The following is a 14,716-nucleotide window of genomic DNA, read 5'->3' as shown; positions in this document are numbered from 1 at the left end:
TGACAGACAGCAATTTGTGAAGCAGTGAAAGATAAATCCCTTATTGTGGAGTTAAGCATTAGTTACAGTGTTGACCCCACCCTTAGCCCAGAGCCTTGACCCTTTTACTTCCCAGCTCCACCCTCAACCAGGATAACCCTTCTCATCAGTATATGTACATATTTTAAAAAATTAAGCCCTTTGCTGGGCTAAGAAGAGATCCCGGGCTATGAATAGATTCCAAATCATGTTCATATCACCACCACCCGTATCCTGCCAGGAAATCCTACCTAGTCCCAGTTAAACACCTGACTACTAATTACATTGTTGGCAGTTCATATCCAACCAGGGCACCTCAAGAAACAGGATGGTGATCTGCTTCTGAAAGAAACCCTAGGGAATCATTCTACACTGGAAACCTGGGGCTGCTATGAGTTGAAACTGGCTTGATAGTGGCTGACAATGACAAGAAGAATCTTTAGGGAAGCCTCTAGCCAGGTGTATTTTTCATGGCACGGATGGCTGGGTTAATACCACAGATCTTTCTGTGAGTAGTCTAACACAAACTGCTACCCTAAGCCCTAAATGTACACAACTGAGCAAAACATACCCCTATCAGAAGATCCAGTTGTAAAGTCTCTATTAGGGTGATTTTCCAATGAGAAGATAGCAAGCAGAGGCTTCTCCAGAATGCACCTTCCTGAGAGACCCTGGGGCTCAATCCTCCCTTTCTTTCCCAGCCTTGTGGCCTAAGGATATCAGAAGATAGCCTTCTGGCTCTCCTTAAGTGATAAAGCTGCAGTTTTTATAAGTACCAAGTCCCCATATAAGAGTAGTCTGGGGGGATAAGAAGGTGGTAGGAGTGTCACTCACAGAAACATAAGAAGAGTGTGTCTACACACATGCCAAAAACACTGAAGAAGCCACTGGCAATGATGTAGGCCCCCAGGATGGAGATCTGGAAGACACAAGACTTAGTGAGGCCACTAGGTTTCTTAGGGGGAGGTAAGAGGTAAAACGGAGAGAAGCCACTTACCATGATGGGCAGCCAGTAATAGTTGAGGGAGGGGTTCTCGAAGTCCTTACCCAGCCCCTGGATGCGACCAGAGAAAAAGAAAAAGGACAGGACCCCTGCAGGAGAGGCCTGGAGGTCAGGGCTGCTCCTCTGAGGTCCCTCGCCTTTTAGGGGCCCAGCACCCAGAACCCCTGGCTATGGCTCTCACCGACGCCTCCAACCACCAGGAGCTTCCCGAAGAACAGCAGCAGGTCTGTGACTTTATCCAGGACAACCACCCTGTACCGGCATTAAGGAAAGTTGAGGTGAGAGGCCTGGCAAGGGTTGGAATAGGACCAGCTCCATAAATTGGGGAACCAACTATGAAGAAAAACATTAATAAGCCCAGGATCCTCCTGAAGAACACAGCTGAAAACTCCCCAGTTCAGCTTGGATGGAAGAGCTGAGGAGGGGGCCACACCGAGGTGGGGGAACAGGCTGACCTGACGATGTTCCGCATGAGCAGCATGAAGGCATTTTTGGCTGAGACACAGAAATTCTTCCCGTAGATGGCAATCTGGGTGAGGTGAGAGGTCCAAGTTACCTGAGGCACCTGCCTGACCTGAGGTAGGGAATGGGCCTCAGGACCCCAGAACAAGGGGCTGTTCCCTAACTGCAGCTCACCATGATGTATGCATTGCGATTTAGGAACTTGATGAACTTCTCTAGACACCAGAGGCAGCACTTGAAGCAACACATGATGCAGCGAGCCACAGGATTCTGGGCTCCTAGGGACAAGGGAGGCCTGCATTTGGCCACAAGCCTCTGACAGACCCTCCCTGAGGACCCACCTGTTCAGCCTGGCCTTCCCTAGCCCCAAACTCCAACTCACCCCTCAGCTTGTGATCAATGTACTCCAGAATGACCCGGGCTATCTGCACGAGGGTTAGGATGAGCGATCCAAAAGCCAGCGATCCAGTGTGGTAACTGCAGAGAGAGCTGGATGGTCACAGACAGCTCTGAAATGCCCTGAGACCTCTACTTTTACAGTCCTGCGGCCACTTCTCCCAGGCTTACCGGAGTGTGCGGATGAAGGCAGCACTCAGGGGGAAGGTGGGGATGTCCCGGGGCTTGTGGAAGGCCCAGTAGAAGGAGGCAAAGGCTCCAGCCAGGACACACTCGCCCAGGGCTAACACCCAGTTGACAGTCCAGAAGAGGCCGAGGACTCCGTAGATTTGCAGGTTGAAGAGAGTGCGCTGTACTAGGCCTGTGGAGGAGTAGCTTTGGAAGACACACATCTCCCCTGGACATGAGGTTTTTGATGGATTCTGGGAGGATAGAGAGCCCTCTGAGACCTCAGTGCACAATTGTAGCCTCTACCCATTCTCACCAGCCCCTGGCTCTCCCAAAGCAGAGGGAGGGAAGCAGCAGTTCCTGAGACAGGATGCCAGGAGTAGCCATCTCTAGGTTCAAATGGTGCTTATTGTGAGTGTTGCTTCCTTCACTCTCTTGAGAGGCAAAAGAGCTCCCAGACCATCTGGGCAAGGTCAGTGGTGTGTGCAAAGATAGTGTGGCTAAGCTGCCTGGGACTAATGTCCAGCCCTGTCTTGTCCTCATTCAGCTGTCTCTCCCTGGAAGCCTTCAGTCTCTCCTCTGGGCTTACAGCACAGCCTGGGCAATGCCTGCCAAAGTACTTTCCAGCAAAATGAAACAGACTGAGTGTCAGATGATATTAGGAATTATTATTAATTTTACTGGTTGAGATGATGGTACGGACTTGTTACCATGACGTTGATTCCACTTATGGTGACCCCTATGTGTTTCAGAGTAAAACTGCTCCATGGTTTGGGGGGTTTTCCCCTCCTCCATTGGGTTTCCACTGGCTGTAATATTTTAAAAGCAGACCCCAGTGTCTTTTCCTGTAAGGTACCTCTGAGTGCCTGATTCAAAATACCAAACTTGCAGTTAGTAGCAAAGCACTGAATAGTGGAGCTGTTACGTTTTTTAAATGTTCTTATCTGTTGAGATCTAGTTTGATATAAATACAATGAAAATTCTGGAATCTGCTTTAGAAAATCTCCAGAGGGTAAGGAGGGGGATTGTAGGTGGGGAATGAAGATACAGAGGAAGTAAGAATAGCAGAAAGTTGGGGGTTATGGAATGTGGGTGATGGGCCTAGGGGTGCACTGTACTATTAGCTCTACATCTGTGTGTAAAAAATTTTCCATAATAAAAAGTCAAAATGCACAGATAGAAAAGAACCCTTTCCAGCAAACGTGACAAAAGTGATAGTAACTATAGAAACTGAGTGTTTAAACTTTTATAACAAGGAACTAAACAAACCACTTTCTACTTTGCATGTAATTGTTGGTTTGTTTCTATTGTTAGATGAGGAGCCAGTTAGCCATTCTGGGGTTTGCTCACGTATGACTAGCACTTAGTAGGTGTCGGGTCAATGTAACTGACCTTCCTGTTTCAGTCATGTCAAGTGAGACTAATGGCAGCTGACGCAGCCTGCGGTGCCAGGTCACCAGAGGCTTGGAGAACAGTAAATCCTCAGAAGGCCAGGGTTCTAGACTACGCCCTGGCCACCTCATGGGGCAGTGTTTCTGGAAGTAGCTTCTCTTTCAGGCCCCGCAGGGAGGCGCCCATATGTTTACTGTTCAGGCCCCTGAGGACTGTTCCCAGGGAGAATGACTTGAAGGGAAAAAAAAAAACAACCAACCCAACAAAAATGAACCAACCACCAACCGCTCGTTATCAAACTCTCATCTGGTGCCAGGCATTGGATTAAACACTTTATGTGTCTAATCTGTCATTTTATTTCTTCAGCCACCCTGTGGGACCGGTATTTTAATGAACTCCATTTTATAGATGAGTGGACTGAGACTGACCATGTTAATAGTCCACAAGTTGGAAGAATGTTCTGGGGAGGGTGGAATAAGTTCTGGTCCAGGGACCTCAGGCATACCCTGCCTCTTCTCAGTAGGTTTCTGTGTCTGTATAATGGCTGAGTTTGGGAGCATCAGATTTGAAGTCAGTTGTACTCTATTTTCAGATTTGCTGAGGCTGACCATGTGACCTTCCATGGACTGCTTGTACTCTCTGGGCCTTAATCTCCTGCATACAATGAGGGATTTGGAGCAGCAGGCCTCTATTATGAATTAAATTGTATCCCTCACAAAATATCTGTTGTAAATCCTGATTCCTATACATGTGGGTTATAATCGTCTTTGGAAAAGGGTTTTCTTGGTTGTGTTAAATAAGGGAGTATTAGTGTATGAGTCGCCTGAGATGACACTTAACAACAACAGTTAGTGTAGGGTGTGTTTTGCATCAATGTCCTTTGAGATAGAACAGAGTAGATCAAGCACGCGAGCAGCGATGGGAGAACATAGATGCCAAACCACATGAAGATCACCAAGAAACCAGGAAATAGAAGCTGTAAAAAGACAAAAGGTCTTTCCCCAGAGCTGACAGAGAAAACGTTTCCTTAGAGGCAGCAACCTGAATCTGAATGCCTAGCCTCCCCAACTGTGAGACAATTGATTTGTTTGTTAAAGCTATCCCCTTGTGATATTTCTGTTACAGCAGCACTAGAAAACAAAGTCATTCTCTCAGCCACAGTGGTCCCCGTCATGCCCACCCCATCACCTCTCACCATGGGGTCACACGACGCATTTATTGACACGTTCTCACAGCCTGGCCAGCTTGTATTGGGTGCCCACAAGACATACTGGGGCTGCCCTGACGTGGCCAGGTACCCAGAGAAGAGTCAAGGAAAGCATGCTCACGGAGACTCTTCACACGACCCCTTCCCAGGGCAGCTGTGTGCTATGCAGAAACCAAGCAAACCAAACCCATTGCTCTCAGGTTAACCCAACTCACGATGACCTGGTATGTTATAGAGCAGAACTGCTCCACAGGGTTCCCTCGGCTCCTTCTACAGAAGCAGACTGCCAGACCTTTCTTCTGTGGAGCCAAAGGGTGAGTTTGAACTGCCAACTTTCAGGTTAATGGCTGAGCAGTCTGTTCCATCTAGGGACTCTAACTCTATGCAAACGGGGTTGAAGTCCAGCCTATGCCTTTTTTTCCCACTCAGTGCAAATGCAAGGCTATGTCTACCTAGAGGAAGGGGAACTCTTCCAATGGTACTGGGGGATGGTGCGGGCAAGGGTCCTGCTCCCGACCCCTGGGGACCCTAAGAGAATCCATCTGTGAGGGCAAAGGATACAGAGCCATCATGGCCCAGTAGACAATGCAGATGAGCAGGAGGACGAAGGTGACCAGTGGGTAGAACAAGGTGGACATCATGTGTCCCACAGCCCTGCAGAGAGATAAGAATGCTCAACAGCATGGCCTGCCTGCAAGTATCCCACTCTGTCCTTGCCAGGTTTGGCCCCACTGCTCACAGGCTGGAGCAGCCACCGTAGTAACTGTTATCTTTCATACCTGTCTCCCTGGTGCCTGTGCAGGGCTGGCTACACAGTACTCAACTGACTGAGGAGAATTAAATGACTCAGACTTAGGAAGTCTTAGGGGAGACCAGAAGCACAGAGTAGCCACTTGAGGCTACTTCAGGGAGGAAACAGGAAGACCATCCCCATGCGGTCTCTATGGTCTGTTGATGGTGACTAGAGCCACCCTGGTTATGAACAAGCTGCCGCTTCTCCTCCCAGCCTGAATTCCTGCCATCATACCCACTGATAACCAGCACGCCATGGTGACCGCCACTTCCACGTCCTCTGTGCCAGGCCGTATGATTGGCACTTGACGGACACTAACTCACTGTATCCTCATGACAAGCTGTTGGAACTACTATTGCCCTCATCTTACAGATGGCTACAGGGAGCTCTGGTGGCTTAGCAGTAAGGAGTTGTAAGGTGTGCTTCCAAACTGCAAGGCACGAGGTTCAAATTCACCAGCTACTCTTTGGGAGAAAGATGGGCAGTCTCCTCCTGTGTGATTTACTGCCTCTGAAAACCTGGAGGAGGGTCAGCTATGGTTTGGTTCTGATTCGATGATACAGAACAACCAACTCAGATCTAGAAAGGCTAAGCTGCGTTAACAGTGTTAACCTCGGCACTGCCTGCACCTGTCCCTAAGGCCCCATCTCCTGTGGAAAGGGCCTGACCTGCTGGCCTCCTGCAGGAGAGCGATGGCGATGCGAATCCGCTGCCTCAGAAAGATGAGCATCAGTAGCAGGATGCCTTCAAGCACTGCAAGTATGATCACTGTGGGAAGACGAGGGCCGTGGGGCCTGGGTCAGGACCTGGCTCTGGCAGGGTTCATGGCAGCCCCTGGGTAGCAGCATGAGTGGGGCACTCACGGGCAGCCAGCCAGGTCTCCTGCACGCTGCGGTAGGCGCTGAGGTCGGTGGTGAAGCCCAGCTGGGAGATGGAGGCGCCCCTGTCTCTCAGCACGCGGTACTCCTCCCAGCAGTGGTAGATGCCATAGGCCAGCACGCCAAGCACACCCACGATCAGCACCAGCACCAGGGGCCCGGCCACCAGGCGCAGAAGCAGGATAAACAGCAAGCTCAGGACCAGAGATATAGCGAGGCATCTGCAGGCACAGTGAGGCAGGTGAGGGTCCCTTCTAGTCTCCAACTCTTTCCCCTTTCAGAGACCCCCAAATGTCTTTTCTTATATCCCTAACATCTCCACATTTTCCCTTTTCAAAGCCCATTGAGCTTGGGGTCCATTCTGAGCATTGACTCTTCTTCTCCTTTCCAAAATCTCTGTTTCAGACTTTGGGCTAGGGGACAGAGAATGAGGGGAGGAGAGCAGGACAGGAGGATGGAGGTCTCTGGTGACTCACATAAGAATCCAATACCAGGATTGGGCAAGATCTTCAAAGATCTTTACGCTGATGTCTCGGGCATTGAGGCTGTCAAGGAGACCACTGTGGGGAAGAGACAAGGTCAGAGTCCTGGGAGGAAAAGCAGGAAGGGGTGGCATGTGGAGAGGGTGGGGAGAGATGTGTGATGCAGGGATGCCCACCTGATGCTCTGGGAGATGTTACCAGAGATCCCTGGGAGTTCAGGTAGGGTATTGTTGGACAATGGAAAACAGCGCCCCAGAGCTGCAGAAAGAAAGCAGGGTTGCACAGTGGGAGGGTCTAGGGCTCAGTTTTGAGGTCTCAGGCTCCCACTCCAGCCCATGGAACTCTCAGAAGAGCGAGGTGTGATGGGCTGAACGCCCTGAAGTGGGGCAGGGCGTGTGGGAGAACAGAGATGCCTGGGGGTTCTTGATACCACAGGCATATCCATATGGGGCTCCTGCCCTGTGTAGAACCCAATCTCTTCACTGTCTCAATACATCCTTCTCCACCTCCACCACTGCCAGCTCCGTTACTGCTTCAGTTCAGACTTCGATTCAGACCTTTGTCCCTTCTGGCCTGGACTCTTAGAGCCCCCCCCCCCCCCCCGTGGAGCCAGTCTTTATTCCAGTCAATCTCCTCCTGACTTTGAGTGGGGCCACATGCCTTTGAGTTGTGGTGATGATAAGAGGCCTGTCAGGGAGAGGGTGAAACCAGGCTGCTCCTTGGAGGCAAGGATTCTGAAGCTCTGTCTGACATAGTTTGGGCATATTTCAAGATGGGATCAGTCTTTAGAGAAGAAAATCATACTTGGAAGGGTGGAGGAGAGGAAGACCCTGGATGAGATGGACTGACTCAGTAACTGGGGTAATGGGGATAGGTGTGTCAGAGACAATAAAACTGGCTCAAGATAGAGCAGGGTTCAGAGCAGCTGAACACAGAGTTGCTATGAGTTGCAAGTAACTCAACAGCACATAAGAACACCACCACCACCACCGCATGGCCCTAGGTTTGCTGCTCAGATACCTCCGAGGCCCTGGCCAGGCTGCAAGGCCCAGCCCACTTTCCTCTCACCTCTCTATCTATGCTCCTGCTGTATCTAATTCTAACTGCTCTCCTTCCTTCAGAAATGCCACCCATCACTCTCTGTTCAGCTTCAATTCCAGAAGGCTGCTTTCTTCTCTTTCATCTCCTGTGGCACTTGCTCTGTGCATAGAGCCATGTATCACAGCAACTTTAGCAGGTTAGCTTTGCCACCTACATTATGAAGATGAAGAACCAAGACTCAGAGAGGTTGAGTAAGCTGGCCTAAGATTACACAGCTAAGAGAAGTGCTAGAATTTAAATGCAGACTTAGCTGATTCTGAAGCATTCGTTTGGAATGCAATTGAGAACTTGAATCTTTTCTCCTGCTTTAATTAAAAAGAAAACAAGGGTATTGGGTGTTTTCTTATGAATTAGCAGTTATTATTAAAAAGAAGACTATATAGGAGGTCCAAACCAAATGTGATCTTATTACTCAGTCACTTACTAACATTTGGATGAACATCCTTCCAATCTTTTTCCCCTCACATGCACATACTGCATATGTGCATATGTAGATTCACCCTGGTATATTTTCATAGGATCATCTCTTTGAAAGAGTCTTTGAACGCTCCTCCTAGAATGTAGCTCCAGGCAGGGATTAGTTTTCACCTTCCTGGCGTCTGGCATCTCTTCCCAGTGCCGCACACACAGTACTCAAACCAAGCCAGTTGCCATTAAGTAATTCCAGCTCTATTGACCTGTATATTGCAGAGTAGAACACTGTGCTCCAGAGTTTTTATGGTTGTGGCCTTTCAGAAACAGAGTGCCAGACAACTGTTTGAGATGCCTCTGAGTGGGTTCAAACCACCAACCTTTAGATTAGTAGTCAAGTGTAAACCCTTTGTGCCACCCAGGGACTCCCCGGCACATAGTGCTGTTGTTAAGGGCTGTTAAGTCAAGTACAACTCATAGTGACCTTATGAACAACAAATCTGAACCCTGTCCTATCCTGCGACATACTCACCATCTCTACTATATACTGAGGCCATTGCTGCAGTCATTGTGTTGATCCATCTCTCTTTTGCCAACCCTCCACCTTTCCAAGCATGATGTCCCTTTCTAAGGAATAGCCTCTCCTAATATAACATGTACAAAGTGTGTGTGTGAAAGCTTTGTCATCTTTGCCTCAAAGGAGCACTCTGGCTTCACTTTCTTCCTTGTATACAGGTGAGGTCTGTCTTGGGGGTTATGCATGCAAGGTCAGGGGAGAAACGGAGACCCATACAAGGTCCATACTGATGCACTGTACACCTTCTCTGGTCTTCTCATCTGAGCAATAAAAATATTTGCATAGGTGATTCCCAAGGAAGGAATTTATGCATCTTACCTGGACTGGAGGGGAGGAGGAAACTAGGGCAGAGCTCTTGCTCCAGGCTTTTGAGCACTTTCTGAGGGGGAGGGAAAGAGGATAGACAGACACACAGACATAAAGCAGCAGAAGGAAGAGTAAGCTTTCCCAACCCCACCACCCCCACCTCAGGCTCAGCCTGCCCTGAACCCTCAGGGCAACCACCTTGGTGACCCTCCAGCTGAGGTCACCTGCCTCTGCCCCGTGACCCTTCTCTGTGATGCTGGAGGCAGTACTCACCATCTCTGGGGATACTCCTGGCTGACAGAAGTTTCGATTTGTGGCATAGAAGACCTCCCCAACTGTCTGGGAGAGCTGCTGTTTATCCACTGTCCATGGGGACTCTGGGCAGGAGGACACGCACACCTAGGGGCAGAGAGCATGCTAAGAGGCTGGTAGTATCCAGGACCCGGAGGACATGGGATAGCGGCAGGACCAAGGTTCTGACCTGAGGTGTGGGGCATTGCAGACCATTTGTGGCAACTGTGATGACATTGGTAGACAGGATGCAGCTGAAGATGTTGAAGTATAGTAGATATGGTTTGTCTCTGCAGGATGGGAAAGTGTGGTGCATTAGGGGCCTGGTCAGGCCCGAGAGGTATGAGGACTGACCTCTGCAGCCTTGTCTCAACGGTACAGTTGGCTCAGCATGGCCTGAACCATTATATCTACTCTAGCCTCAGGAAAGGAGCTCTGGTGGTACAGTGGGGATTTGCACTGCTAACCCAAAGGCTGAGCTTGCAGTCTCCTCCTGTGTGATTTACAGCCTCAGAAAACCTGCTGGAGGGTCAGCTATGAGTCAGTGCTGACTCTGTGGCAATATACACATTTTTTTTTAAGGTTGGGCCTCAGGAAGCTAAGTCCAGCTGATGAGGTAGAGGGGAATTACCCACAAGACTTCCCAGAGTAATTTAGCATCACACCAGCTATAAACTCTGAGGCCAAGTCACCACTCACCAGCTGTATGACCTTGGGCAGGTCACTTGCCCTCTCTCATTGCCAGGGTTCCATCATGTATAATAATAGTACCTATCTCTCATCAAGTTCAAACGAGTTAACATGTGTAAAGGACACCACCTGACTGGAACATGGTAAATACTATGTGTTGGATGGTTTATTATTTATTGAACTGAACATTTACTGCATGCTGGAACTGACAGCATTACTTATGGGAATCAGATAAGAAAATCAAAGCTCCAAAATATTAAGTAACCAACACAAGGCCATACAACCAGATCACAGCTATGATCTCTCATGCCCACACACATAACCATTTGCTGGCAAGGAGAGTCTGACTCACGGTTACCCCTCCTGTAAAAAAGAGTAGCAATGCAGAACAGAACTGCTCCGTTGGGTTTTCAAAGCCAGGATCTGTCAGAAGCACATTGCCAGGACTTTCTTCCAAGGTGCCTCTGGGCGGGCTTGAGCCACTAATCTTAAAAGCCAGTAGCCAAGTGCTTGCCTTAATAGCTTTGCACCACCAAAGGACTTCCCAAGACTGTGTCTACTCCACTCTCCCACTGCCACAGAGCGCATCCCCAGTCACCTTACAGGACAGAGAACTACCCTTAGGGATTCCTTGCAAGGCTGTAAATCTATATAGAAGCATTCTGCCTCATCTTCCTCCCAAGAGATGGCTGGTGGTGAATTCCAACTGCTGACTTTTCAGTTAGCAACTAGATTCTTAATCACCCCCGCATCACCATGTCTGTGTACTGCTTGCTAATTCTCGCAATGGAGAGTTGGACTCTGGCTGGGGAAGTGGGGTGGGGTGTAGGGAAGAATGTGGAAGAGCATGGATGGGTCTGGAGCCTCCGCAGGGGTTGTCCCCGCCCTCCCTCTCCCTCCCTCCTACTCACTTGTTCTCCCCTTGCCCACAGTAGGCCCCGGTGGAGTTCCTAGGATAGAGGACTTGTCTGGGGTCCCCATACACCCAGGCTGGAAATGAAAACACATAGACAAATCACTGGAGGGTGAAGATCTTGGTGGGGTAGCAGCTATGGGCGTGGTCGCCCCCAGGGTGCCTGCCCCCATTCCTCCAGCCCCAGCAGTGGGAGGCTAGAAACTCACCTACAAGGCCCACTACAATGTAACCCAAAATGAAGACCAGGAAGAGGACACAGCAGATGATGTCTGTGCAGCCCCTGAGAGAGAAATGGGGGTCTGAGCTGGGGAAGCCACTGGGGAGGGCCTCTGGGGGATCAGTACTGCAGAGTGGGGATCATTGTTTTTAATTGGTTTTCATTCAGTTTCTCATACATGTTTTGCTTATAACATTATCTACTATTATATAGTGCCACTATTTACATCGTCCTGTCTAAACCTCACTGTACTCTTTCCATTCACCTAACCCATCCATCCACGTGCTAATCTATGCTCCCTCTCTCTCCCCTCCCATTCCTGCTATTTTCCCACCCTCCCTTCCTCTCTCCTCCTCCCCTTCACTCTCCCTAGAATTTTTTAATTAAAGCTATTTGTGAGGTGGGCTAGTTTTTCTAAAGTATATATAACACAACTCATTAGACCCTAACTCCTCAACTTTTCACAAATTCTGCCCACCAGGACTCCTGGAAGCTTCCCCCCCCCCCGAAGCTCCCCAACAGACTCAACAATCCCCCCTAAATGCACTACTTTCCTTGTTTTTTTTCCTGTAAGCTCCTTACCAGTATTTCAGCAAGTACAAAGCAAAACCTGGTTTCCTCTCCGTCCCCTATCCCGTTCTGGATGAACTCACCTACTCACCTGTTCTTGATGGGGCCTCGGAAGGAAGGGTCGTATTTGACTGGTTTCCCTGAGGGACACAGAAAGGAATGTGGAGAATAAGGCACTGAGGTAAGTGTGTCCCCACTTCTTGGCCTTCCCCCATTCTTCCTAGACCTAGAGTGTGGGAAGGATGGATAAGGGAAAAACAGCTAGTCCTGGAAGAGGGGTCACTGGAGCACAGGAAAAATAGGGCCAGCGCCAGGTCGGCATCTCAGTAGCTTGGCCTTAGGCCCTGAACTCCACCCTGGCAGACTTGGCAGAGAGGGGAGGGGGCCTTTTATGGGCCATTTCCGGTTTATACTGTTGATTCTGGCAGCCAGGGAAATGGCTTTGCTCCCCTGTCCCCATCTAAAGTCTCCCTCTTGCTTAAATGTGAGACTGGGCATCCAGCCATCTCAGTGGCTCACATGCCTCTCTCCTCATCCCTCTACCAATCCTAGGGACCACATGAAGCTGAGCCCCTCTGGGAGGTCACAGATCTCTGCGTATCTAACCTTTTTTCCATCCTCTGACCTGAGGCCTTGTGGGGTGGGAAAAATGGAAGCAAGAAGCTTTAACCCTGGTGAGTGGGAGGCCTGCTCTGCAGACCGCAGCCCCTAAAGGGACCCTAGTCCCCAGGCCACCCCTGCGCTCTGACTGGAAGTCATGGTGATACCTGAGCCTGACCGTTGAGATTATTCCCAGCCCTCCCAGTGTACACACAGGAGGAGGTGGGGCCAGATAGCCAGGTTCCCCTGTATAGGGAGGGTGTCTGGCTGGACAAAAGACTGGTGAGGGGTGGGGACTGTTCTCCTCAGGTGCTCTGGACTCTGTCCTACCGGCCAATGATTGACTTCCAGTTGACCCAGGAAGTCCACCAGAGAATCCTCATCACCCCTTGGCCTAGCATGTTATACCCAAGCCCCACTTTGGGAGGCCTCTCCCTCAGGGCTGCCTCCCCTCCAGACCCAGAAAGACCTCCAAACCTGCCAGGTCCTTGCAGGTGGACTCCACCCTTACTGCTCACCTGGCTCTCTAAGAGGCAAGCCCCCAGTTTCCTTTTCTCTCGGAACCCCCAATACCTATTCCTTGGGACCCCTGGGACAGGTTCTCAGTCCTTATTCCTCAGACCTGGACTCTGGAGACGTCCCTGAAGCCCCCTCTGCCCTAGGGCTAATCATTCGCAGGAGCCCCAGAATCTGTTATTCCTCAGATACCGAGGCAAGTTCTCACTCCTTGCTTCTTAGCAACCCTGGAGAAGACTTCAGTTCCCTTTCTACAAAGATCCTTAGATCTGACACCCCACAGAAACCCTCTTATCATGCTACAATTTATCACTCTTGATACAGTCCCCAGCAGGCAGGCTCCCAGTACCTCTCCTCAGGGACCTACAGTCCAGGTGGAAACTCCTCCTCAACCCTGAGATTCCCTCTCCTTCTCAGTCCTGAGCTCATTCCTTCTTGAGACTCAGATCACTACTTTAGTCCTCAAAGGGACTCAGTCCTTGAGTATCATCCCAGGCTTAGGACCCCAACTCTGCCTCTTTCCAGAGCAAGCCCTCCCTTTGAAAACCGAGTCCCGTTCTGAAATGCGTCCTCCCCTTTCAGAAAACCAGCCTCCAACTTCTCCCCACAAAGGCCCCAGCAAGGGCTCCCAGCCCTAGCCTCACTCCTCTTCCAGGACCTGGCTTTGCCTCCTTTCATCAGCAGTTGTTTCCTGGCCCTCCCCTTGGGGACCCAGGGCTCCCCTCTGCTCGTAGGCTCAGGAGCAGCAGCCTAGCAATCATTCCCTTTCTTTTCTTCCCCTCCCTCACTAGGCTGCCTCCCACCCTCAGCCTCACCATGGGCCTCCTCGTCCTGCTGCCCCATGGCTCAATCTCCGGAGTGATTGGAGCCAGGGAGACCTGACGGCTCACCTGCCACCAGCTCCGCCTCTGGCCACGTCACAGCCCCACCCGCCTGTGGTCCCTGATACACACTAGTTCCTCAACTCTGTGTTCTGCAAACTGGACTGAGACCGGAACAGGGTAGAGGGACTGCATGCTGGGAATACAATTCATAGCAGGAAGGACCTGACAGCAAAACCCTTCCAAGGGTTTGCAAACTCAACGATGGTGGTTCTTTCCATGCCACACCCTCCTGCCAAATATTAACCTTGGGATTTGCCTTTTCAGCCCCTGTCCCACAGAATGCCCACAGCACCCTGCCCTCCCTCTGGGCAGCTGTCCACAGAAGCCACACCTGCCCAGTCTGCTTCTCATCCCTTCTGCCCCTTGGACCCATATCCCCGATGCTATATGTGTGTCCTGCCCCTCCCTCAAATCAGCCAGACAGCTCGTTATCAAACCTAACATTTAATGAGAACAAAAGAAACCAGTTGGTAAGAGGCCCAACTACATCACATCCAATCTCAGCTGAGGATGGGGGACAGAGGGTGGCCAGCCCGGAAGTCATACCCCAGGGAGGAACCAGCTCTGGGGCAGGGGCTGTCAGACCTCCAGGGCCTGGCTGGGGTTTCCGGCAGAGGAATGTGTCAAGGGAAAAGACGGCAGTGGGTCATGAGCAGCAGGTAGGACAGGCAGGTGGCCACCGGGGGGTGGGGGGGTGGACGGGACACACACAGAGGGCATGGTCGATTCTCAGGGGTTGACAGGGGCTAGGGAGCCAAGCTCAGGCAGCAGCTCAGGGTGGGGGTCCAAGCGGGCCAGGCGGCTCTGCTCCAGGGCGATGGCCTCAGCTGAGTGCTTG

At 50.7% G+C, this 14,716-nt stretch overlaps 2 protein-coding genes across 2 annotated transcripts in view; both read right to left on the bottom strand.

Moving 5' to 3' along the window:
- The window catches only part of SLC44A4 (solute carrier family 44, member 4), an 18,106-nt gene extending 4,269 nt beyond the window's left edge, over positions 1-13,837 (bottom strand). The window contains exons 1-20 of the mRNA XM_006896169.1: positions 13,810-13,837; positions 11,970-12,018; positions 11,298-11,371; positions 11,087-11,165; positions 9,676-9,775; positions 9,468-9,593; positions 9,207-9,267; positions 6,976-7,057; positions 6,794-6,877; positions 6,303-6,538; positions 6,108-6,207; positions 5,208-5,300; positions 4,635-4,737; positions 2,051-2,301; positions 1,866-1,960; positions 1,658-1,761; positions 1,477-1,550; positions 1,203-1,273; positions 1,016-1,110; positions 853-937 (exon numbers count right to left, since the gene is read on the bottom strand). Of these exons, the coding sequence (XP_006896231.1) occupies positions 853-937; positions 1,016-1,110; positions 1,203-1,273; positions 1,477-1,550; positions 1,658-1,761; positions 1,866-1,960; positions 2,051-2,301; positions 4,635-4,737; positions 5,208-5,300; positions 6,108-6,207; positions 6,303-6,538; positions 6,794-6,877; positions 6,976-7,057; positions 9,207-9,267; positions 9,468-9,593; positions 9,676-9,775; positions 11,087-11,165; positions 11,298-11,371; positions 11,970-12,018; positions 13,810-13,837 (1,990 nt within the window). The remainder of the gene's footprint in view (positions 1-852; positions 938-1,015; positions 1,111-1,202; positions 1,274-1,476; positions 1,551-1,657; positions 1,762-1,865; positions 1,961-2,050; positions 2,302-4,634; positions 4,738-5,207; positions 5,301-6,107; positions 6,208-6,302; positions 6,539-6,793; positions 6,878-6,975; positions 7,058-9,206; positions 9,268-9,467; positions 9,594-9,675; positions 9,776-11,086; positions 11,166-11,297; positions 11,372-11,969; positions 12,019-13,809) is intronic.
- Positions 13,838-14,607: 770 nt separating this feature from the next.
- The window catches only part of EHMT2 (euchromatic histone-lysine N-methyltransferase 2), a 14,391-nt gene continuing 14,282 nt past the window's right edge, over positions 14,608-14,716 (bottom strand). The window contains exon 22 of the mRNA XM_006896262.1: positions 14,608-14,712. Within this exon, the coding sequence (XP_006896324.1) occupies positions 14,608-14,712 (105 nt within the window). The remainder of the gene's footprint in view (positions 14,713-14,716) is intronic.

The sequence above is a fragment of the Elephantulus edwardii genome, unplaced genomic scaffold (assembly GCF_000299155.1).
Source record: "Elephantulus edwardii isolate Elephantulus edwardi_28Jun2011 unplaced genomic scaffold, EleEdw1.0 scaffold00184, whole genome shotgun sequence".
NCBI lineage: Eukaryota > Metazoa > Chordata > Mammalia > Macroscelidea > Macroscelididae > Elephantulus > Elephantulus edwardii.
This window is presented reverse-complemented; position numbering and strand designations above follow the sequence as displayed.